This window comes from Peromyscus californicus, unplaced genomic scaffold, assembly GCF_007827085.1.
Source record: "Peromyscus californicus insignis strain IS unplaced genomic scaffold, ASM782708v3 Scaffold_1__1_contigs__length_55948999, whole genome shotgun sequence".
Taxonomy (NCBI): domain Eukaryota; kingdom Metazoa; phylum Chordata; class Mammalia; order Rodentia; family Cricetidae; genus Peromyscus; species Peromyscus californicus.
The window spans coordinates 49,845,932-49,855,319 of NW_026294492.1; the positions used below are offsets into that span (position 1 = coordinate 49,845,932).

Genomic DNA, 9,388 nt, shown 5'->3' on the forward strand with positions numbered 1-9,388 from the left:
ATAAACACTCCACTTTTTTTTTTTTTTTTTAGACAGGGTTTCTCTGTGTAGCTCTGGCTATCGTGGAACTCGCTCTGTGAAACAGGCTGGCCTAGAACTCACAGAGATTCACCTGCCTCTGCCTCCCGAGTGTTGAGATTAAAGGCATGTGCCACCATGCCCAGCACTCCACATTTTTTAAAACGTTTCAGTCCAAGTCTCTTGTAGCCCAGGTTAGCCTCCATATCTGTATATAGCCTAGGATGACCTTTGCTTCTGTTTTGCCTCCCTCAGCCTGGCAATTGGATGTGGTGGACACATCTATATTGCCAGCACCTGAGAGGCATAGGCAGGTTGAGCTCTGTGAGTTCCAGGCTAGCCTGGGCTATAGAATAAGACCCTGTCTCTAAAAACAAAATCAAGGAATTCTGATGCTTTCATTGAAACACATTTAGAAATAAATGTGAAAGCATAATACGATTTTCCCCCTTTGTGCAATAGAGATTTAAAAACCCTGGGTGCTTTGAAACATGCAGCAAGATCCCACAATGCCACTGGCTCACTCTTGACACCAAGGTCTGGTCACACATTGCTGATGCAGGTCACTAATGCTGCAAGTGTGAACATGCCTATGGCCAGGGACAGACTCGAAGTGTCACATCTTGGGCTGAGCCTGGTGCCAGGGCTCAGTGAGCAGAGCGCTCCCACAGCATTCCCAGAGCCATGGGTTCCATTCCCAGGGCCACAGATGGCAGCAGATGTGCTGCATGCCTTTCATCCAGCATTCCAGGGAACAAAGCATCTCCTACCCCGGGCATTGCTCACCTATCCAGGGAATGAAACCCAAACCCCAGTGACCCGAGGCTCCCTGAATGCAGATGCCTTCCAGCAGGGACATCTTCCACAGAGACAAAGTTGCCAGGGCAGCCCCTGCACTCCTCTGGGACCAAATCCTTTTTTCTGTATAGAAAGAATCAGCCTGTATCACTTCCTCTCAGCCATTAAAAAAATTATGTACACACACACACACACACACACACACACACACACAGAGAGAGAGAGAGAGAGAGAGAGAGAGAGAGAGAGAGAGAGAGAGAGAGAGAGAGAGAGAGAGAGAGAGAATTGCCTGGGGCTGGAGATGTGGCTCAGTGGTTAAGAGCAACGGATGCTCTTCCAAAGGACCTGCATCTAATTCCCACAATCCACATGGTGGCTCGCAACTTTTTCTAAGTCCAGCTCCAGGGGATCTAACACAGACATACATGCAGACAAAACACCAATGTATGTAAAACAAATAAATCTTGAAGATGAAGAAGAAGGAGGAGGAGGAGGAGGAGGAGGAGGAGGAGGAGGAGGAGGAGGAAGAAGAAGAAGAAGAAGAAGAAGAAGAAGAAGAAGAAGAAGAAGAAGAAGAAGAAGAAGAAGAAGAAGAAGAAGGTTCTACCCCACCCAGGGCTGCCGTCAAGGGTCCATAGAGAGTGTGGCTTTTGCCCGGCGGCCAATGTGGTCTCTGTCCCCTTGGTTCTCCTGCAAGGGTTGACAGGTGCAGCCAACTTCAGGGGCAGCAGTGACAGGGCCAGTGTGCCCAGTGGAGCCCAGTGCCCCAGGGACCTTTGTTTGAGGTTTACTAGTCTTAAAACACCTGATTGATTCTGAGGCCTCCAGAGTACAGAAAAAGAAGAAGGAGGAGGAGGAGGAGGAGGAGGAGGAGGAGGAGGAGGAGGAGGAGAAGGCGGCCAGGTGGTGGTGGCCCACACTTTTAAAACTAGCACTTCGGTGGCAGAGGCAGGTGGATCTCAGTGAGATTGAGGCCAGCCTGGTCTACAAAGAGAGTTCCAGGACAGCCAAGGTATTCAAAGAAGAACCTTGTCTCAAAAAACAAAAAGAGCCGGGCGGTGGGGGCGCACGCCTTTAATCCCAGCACTCGGGAGGCAGAGCCAGGTGGATCTTTGTGAGTTCGAGGCCAGTCTGGTCTACAGAGCGAGATCCAGGAGAGGCGCAAAGCTACACAGAGAAACCCTGTCTCGAAAAACAAAAAAAAAAAGAAGGAAGAGAGGGAGAAGATGATGGAGGAGGAGGAGAAGGAGGAGATGGAGGAGGAGACGATGGAGGAGGTGGAGGAAGAGATGGAGGAGGAGATGGAGGAGGTGGAGGAGGAGGAGAAGATGGAGGAGGAGGAGGAGAAGAAGCAGAAATATAATTGCCAAATCCCAAATCCATATGCCGCTGGGGATTTGTGGAGTAGTGTCAGCAAGTAAGGGGGGTTGGATCTGCCTCCAGCCCCTCACTGGGGATTCTAGGCAGGGCTCCACCCTGACCACGCCCCCAGTCCCTCACTGAGGGATTCTAGGCGGGGCTCCACCCTGACCACGCCCCCAGCCCCTCACTGGGGATTCTAGGCGTGGCTCCACCCCGACCACGCCCCCAGCCCCTCACTGGGGATTCTAGGCGTGGCTCCACCCCGACCACGCCCCCAGCCCCACACTTGGGTTCTGTGCGGGAATATTCTAATAAGTTATACACATATTGAATCCTCATAGTTGTGGATATGTTTTTTTTGTCTTTTAAAAATGTCATGTGTACAAAACCATGGAGGCTATATATATAGCATGACGGACCCTAGGATGACTGTGGCTTATAATAAATTTTGGTTTTACTCAAAAAAAAAATTGTGTGCATAGGTCTGCATTGGTGTGTGCACTTGATCCTGGGTGCTCACGGATCACAGTGGTGTTGGATCTCTGAAGTTACAGGGAGCTGTCGATGCTGGGACCAAACTCAAGTCCTCTGAAAGAGCGTTGTGAGTGCCTAGCCCCTGACATGTTAGCTTTATCAGGTCATCTTTGTAACCCAGGCTGACCTTGGACTCCTGATCCTCCCCAAGTGCTGAGATGGCAGATGTGTGCCACCACATGACACCGACACCAACACACACACACACACACACACACACACACACACACACACACACACGTCTTTTGCTTAATTTTTTTTTTAGGACATGATGTGGTGGTTTGAGAGAAAATGGCCCCATAGAGAGTGGCACTATTAGGAAGTGTGGCCTTGTTTAAGGAAGTGGGAAGTGTGTCACTGTGGGGGTGAGCTTCGAGGTCTCCTAGGCTCAAGCTACCCCCAGTGACACAGTCCAATTCCTGCTGCCTGCAAATCTGATGTAAGAACTCTCAGCTCCGTCTCCAGCACCATGTCTGCCCACACACCATGTTTCCCACCATCCATGATGATAACAGACTGAACCTCTGAACTGTAAGCCAGCCTCAATTAAATTAAAAAAAAACTTTATGAGAGTTGCAGTGGTCATGGTTTCTCTCACAGCAATAAAATCCTGAGACACGTGGTAGTCAAGGCTAGATTTCAACTCATGGGAATTCACCTGCCTCAGTCTCCCAAGTTTTGGCATGCTGGGCATACTGTTGCACACCTTTACTCCCAGCATTCGGGAGGCAGGAATATCTCTGAGTTTGAGGCCAGCATGGTCTACATAGAGAGTTCCAGGTTAGTCAGGGCCACACAGAGAAACTCTGTCTGGAAAATATAAGGTTAACCTATGTGTGTGGAGGTCAGGGGTCAACTTTGGGAAGTCCCTTCTCTGTTCCACCTTCATGTGGGTCCAGAGAGCTGACGCAGATCGCCAGGCTGTCGCCACAAGTGCCTTTGCCCACTAGACCCCTCGTGGCCACACTTGGTTGCTTTTAAGGATTTTAATTTTATATTTATTTATTTGTTGAGACAGGGTTTCCCTGTGTAACCACTGCCCGGCTCTTGTTATGTTTGTTTTTTTTTTTTTTTTTTTTTTTTTTTTTGAGACAGGGTTTCTCTGTGTAGCTTTGCGCCTTTTCCTGGATCTCGCTCTGTAGACCAGGCTGGCCTCGAACTCACAAAGATCCACCTGCCTCTGCCTCCCGAGTGCTGGGATTAAAGGTGTGCGCCACCACCGCCCGGCTCTTGTTATGTTTTTTAAGACAGGGTTTCTCTATTTTTGTAGTTTGATTGACCTGAAACTCGGCATGTAGACCAGGCTGGACTTGAACTCACAGAGTTCGGCCTGACCCTGCCCTTTTTGGAGAAACACACACACACACACACACACACACACACACACACACACACACACACACACACACACCAAAGGGTCATTCCATTCGAAGCTGCCTTGGCAAACTTCCCCCAATCCTCCTGCCTCAGGTTTTCAAGTGTCAGGGTGAGAGGCACGTGCTACTGAGCCCCTTTATTTCTACAAAAGGGAAAAATGACACCCCCTCCTGCAGCAGGCACCCTAAGGCCCAGAGACTGGGAGCTGGGAGAGAGGGCAGGGGCAACCGCAGCCACACAGGGAGGTCGACATCAGGGATGGGAGGGTGAAGAAGAGCCACCTGGCATGGCCCAGAAGGGCGGGTGCGCGCTGCAGCAGGGTGGGGGTAGGCTGCCACGTGGGGATCCCTCACCCCTGAATCCTCTATCTCCCTCGCTCCTCCGCAGACCGATTTCTACCGCAGGCAACAGAGATGCAGCAGATCTTCGAGAAATTCTCTTCCGGCCGGCAGAGTCAGCACGTACAGCCTGCGCATGTGCAGCCAGCGAATGCACGTGCAGGCCACCAGGGTGGGTTTCCTACCTGGGTCTGCCAGACAGCGCCACAGCCAGACCTATCTGCGCCTGCGTGCAGGCCTCTCCCTCGAGCCCCGGCTCTGTGACTGGGGAGTGAGCTGGGGCTGAAGTGGGGGGAGGAGGGGGTTCCTAGTGTCCTAGGAGAAAAGGGGAAGCAGATGGGAAGGCTGGGGCGACGGCTGCTTTGCGAGCACGAGGACCTGACGTGAATAGCTGTAGGTGGCGACACAGCACGGTAGACACAGGGCAGGAGGCGCTGGGGACCTGGGGATGGCAGGATCCTGGGACTGTGGGTGTGGCGGGAGGAGCGCTCCCAGAAAGCCAGCATCCCGGAAGGAGATAGCAGCAGGTGCAGCAAGAAACCCTGTTCCGGGAGGGCAAAGCCACCGGCCTCTCCCCAGCAGGGACAGCATGCGCGTACGTGCAGGTCACACGCGCAAGAGACCACGTGGGCAGAGGAAAGTGAAGGCTGAGGCGGGGTCGCGTGGCACAGGCCTGTCATCCGAGCATTCGGGAGGCGCAAGAATCAGGGGTTCGTGACCGAGCATGGTGACATCTCAAGTTCTAGGCCCACCCGAGACTGTCTCAAACCAAAACCCAACAACGAAAACACGCAGAGGAGACAGCTGTCCTCGCCTGTGCTCATCTGCAACACTCGTGACAGAGCCAGGCTGGGGCACACGGGTGGAGCCCAGAGCCGTTTTGCTGCTAAGTTTGAGGTCTGAATGGACGCTGGACCACTGCACCGAACTGGCTCCCTGTGGCCCTGTCTGTCCCTTCCACCACCTAAAAATAACTCACTGCCTACCTCCAGATCCCCAAGGACCCGGATCCTGTACCCCTAAAACCTTGGCTGGCTGGCTGGGGAAGGACAGGAGGTACCATGGGCTGGGGTGCCAGTGTCTTTGTCTTGGGGTTACCTTGACCCTCGGCAGGCCTGAAAGGTGCCAGGCTCTGGGTTCCCAGAGATGGCGGTCTGTGCGTCCCACGAAGGGCGAGGGCACATTGATCCAAGTTTACTATGACCCTGGCATCTGCAGACACTTGGGTTGGGGAGTAGGGGTGTCTGTCCCTGTTCAGCTTTCCCAATGGTCAGTGGGCTGAAGACAGATGCACCCCTGCCCCAGTGACCCAGAGTGGGGGCTCCCAAGGGCATCCCTCTTCACCCAGATCAGCTCAGCAAGACCTCCTGGGCGCCCTGCAGGATGTGGTGCTGCCCCAGCCTGTGGTGTTCTCTGTGGGAGAGGGCTTGGGGCCAGGCCCCTGCCCCAGAGCCCTGTCCAGCCTCTCAGCTTCTTGAGACACAAGGAGTGAGGAGATGGATTTCCCACTCCGTTCCATCTGAATCAGCCAAAGGTGGCCCAAAGGCTGGAACCCCCACATGCTGTGGAACCCAGTAACTGTTAGTGATTGTTCCTGGCCTCAGTTTCCCCAGTGTGGTCAGACCATGGAGCCTCAGAGCTGGTCTGGGAGTCCAAAGCTGTGCTCCCCAGGCTCCCTTGCCCAGGTGGGCGTGTGTCCCCATGCTCGGGAAAGCAGCCTCCCACCCAGGCCTGCGGGGACCTTGGCCTCCTGTCTCCCACCCACTTCCAACATGCCAGCCGCAGAGCTGGGTGGAACCTACCAGGAGATGGAAACGTAAACAGAGTGTCTCCCACAGCCTCAGCTCTGCACCCAGGCTCTGGAGCCACACAGGGCCACCCACAAGGCTGAGGCTTCTGATCACACCCATTCCCACTCTGTGCCTGAGCATCCCCAGGGGAAGGACACACACAGGGTCTCATCTGGATGACTGTGATAGTACCATGCCCTACAACCACCACAGGCATTAGCTGTCGTATGCACCAGAAGCAACTGAGGCGGACCCACCACCCACCAGTGGGAGGGTGGCAGGGTGGCAGGGTGGCAGGGTGGCAGGGTGGGAGGGATGGGAGTCAGTGGCCTGAAGGAGTGTGTTGGGATCAGGTTCTCGTGATATGGCTCAGGCTTCTGGCTACCCACAGCCCCAGTGGGCAAAGTTCTAGGTGAAGACAATGGAACCAAGGCTCTGGGCAGCTGAGATGCCTGTCAAGGGGTCCCAGGTAAAAGGGGCATCTGTCACCCAGGGGCTACAGATGATGACTTTTGGTAGGACACTGACCGAAGGACCCTGGCCAGCAACCTCACTGGAACCAAGAGGCCACACTGGAGACTGTCTGGTACCTCTGGTCCCATTGCAGCTGCCTGCATGCCTTGCAGAAGGCAAGGGACATGCTCGACAAGCGAGGCCTAAGCGTCTTCCTCCAGCGGAAGTAACGCTGGTACCTCAGGCTATCTCTGTCTAGCTCCTGCAGGTACTGAGCCAGGTCCTTTGGGCTCTGGAAATCATCCACATGGATGAAGGCGTCAGGGGGCAGGAAGCGTTCATAGTTCTTCCTGCTGGGCCCCAGGACCACAGGCACAGCCCAGGCTTCCAGAGCATTCCTCCACAGCTTCTCTGTGATGTAATCTGGGTGGAGGGAATTTTCGAATGCCAGGTAAAACTTGTACCTGGCCAGTGTCTCCATCATGTCCCCTTGGGGAAGCGGCATGTGACCTCGGCCATACACGTCCACATGGAGGTGACTCTGAAGGTTCTGGTAGTACAGCACCCGAGCCGACTTGGAGTTCCAGTTGGACACAGCCCAGGCCACCAGGTCAGTCTTGACAGACAGGTTGACCTGGGTTTGGACTGGAGGCTCTGGCCACGGCTCCAGCCAGCCATAGGGCGTGAAGATGTCAGAGTCAGCGCGATAGGACATGGTGAGGTTGAAGTGACCGTCCAGGTCTGACAACCGGCTACAGTGGCTGGGTGACTCCAGGCTGAACCACACCCAGCGCTGGCCTGGTGGCCTTGGCTGAAGTGGCAGCTGTGACCTGGGATTGGCGCTGACTTCGCGGTGGTGGATGATGACGGCATCTGCTTGGGCGTACAGGTCCCGGTTGGTGGTCAGCTGGCAATCGGCCGTGCCTGGGAGCATCTCAGAGCAGGGGGACAGAGCCACTGGATTGTGGAAGGGCCATGTCCACAGTAAGATGAGGAGGGGCCTGGGGACAGGGGTGGCTGGGGTGGAGGCTGGTCCTGGGGAGCTACCAGGAGTTGGGGGCCTGGTTTGGTCGTAGGACACTCGGATGTAGGAGAAAAAGCAGAGAGCCAACAGCAGCTGCAGCAGCAGGCCTGTGAGGCATGGACGCCAGGGACACTGTGCCTTGGCCGCTCGGGGCGTATCCATGGCCTGGGGGACCTGGGAAGAGAGGGGAATAATAGGAACAGGAGGTGCGAATGGTATTATTTACGGGCATTTTAAATTTTCAGAAGGGTCCTGTGTTGCCCAGGCTGACCTGTAATAGCTAAGTAGCCAAGGATGACGTTAATGCCTGGCCTCTCTGGCCTCCATCTCCTGAGTGCTGGGGTGACAGGCATGTGCCACCATGTCCAGCTAAATCTTGATAGAAGTTATCGCTTCCTATATGATGGAGGATAGAACTCAAAGGTCTTCACTTACAGCAAAGAACGAGAGACCGAATGACCCCTCAGGTCCCCCTCCTCCTAAATGCTGGGAGAAATATCCCTCTACTTGGTCCCCAGGAAAGGTTGCTCTCTGGTCTCATGCTGTGGATGATTGATTGATTGATTGATTGATAAAACACTGATTGGCCAGTAGCCAGGCAGGAAGTATAGGCAGGACAAAGAGAGAGGAGAAGTCTGGGAACTGGAAGGCTGAGGCAAGGAGACTCAGCTGCCACCATGAGGAGCAGGATGTAAAGTACCGGTAAGCCACAAGCCACGTGGCAAGCAAGGTACAGATTAATAGAAATGGGTTAATTTAAGATATAAGAACTAGATAGCAAGAAGCCTGAGCCATTAGGCCAAACAGTTTAAATAGTATAAGCGTCTATGTGTCTATTTGAGTCTGAGTGACTGCCGGCCCAAGCGAGACTGGAGATAACTCCAGCTACAAATGGCGCCCAACATGGGGCACAAATTTCCACCTAAAACCTGAGAAAGAAGATTCTAAAACGTAGCTAAAAACAGCTTCCTAGTTGTCTCTCTGAAGTTAGCCACAGCCTGCAGGCTTGAGCTCCTATATGGCAAGTTCCTGGAGTGCACGCTTGACCTGCAGTATGGCGGAAATGAGATGTCTACAAGCGGCACAAACACACTGCCTGGTGGATTTAGCCTTTGCTAGTACAGGAAAAAAAAAAGGTTTCTGGGCTACACACTGCTCTGATAGAGGCATAAACCCACTGTCTCCAGAGGTGAACATGGTTCCTCTGAAGCTGGGATTAAAGTACCATCTCCATGTTGGGAAGCTGAAGTGAGTGGAGCCACCAGCCAAAGCTGCTATTTTAACCCTAGTAATGCTGCAGTTTAAAGCAATAGATTCACAATAAGACAGATTCAGATGGAACAAGACTTTAAATGGTTTATAATGTGTGTAAAAATGTACATAGGCTTGAAAGAGAGAAAATAAAAGTAATATATACAATTATATAAAGAAATAGTTTTTAAAAATAAAGTCTTCAAAGAGACAGTAAAGGTAATATAAAAAATAAGCCATGTAAAGATAGATATCACACAGAATCTAAATTGTGTTGTCTTTGGGATTTTTAACTACAGAGAGATATTTGATTGTAAAGGCAGCTGAGTTAAACCAATATGTATATTTTAAAGGTACCTTGACTTCAAAATTTGGATCTAAGGACATGTTGCTTTGGAAAGGAGGCTCTGCTTTTGTTTCCACAGAAAGCCAGAGGCTATGGA

At 52.8% G+C, this 9,388-nt stretch overlaps 1 protein-coding gene across 1 annotated transcript; it reads right to left on the reverse strand.

The window, feature by feature from the left end:
- Positions 1-6,728: 6,728 nt before the first annotated feature.
- LOC128115225 (3-galactosyl-N-acetylglucosaminide 4-alpha-L-fucosyltransferase FUT3-like) lies at positions 6,729-7,859 on the reverse strand. Its single transcript, XM_052745699.1, has one exon. It carries the CDS (start codon positions 7,854-7,856, stop codon positions 6,768-6,770), a length of 1,089 nt encoding a protein of 362 aa, XP_052601659.1. The 5' UTR covers positions 7,857-7,859; the 3' UTR covers positions 6,729-6,767.
- Positions 7,860-9,388: the final 1,529 nt, after the last annotated feature.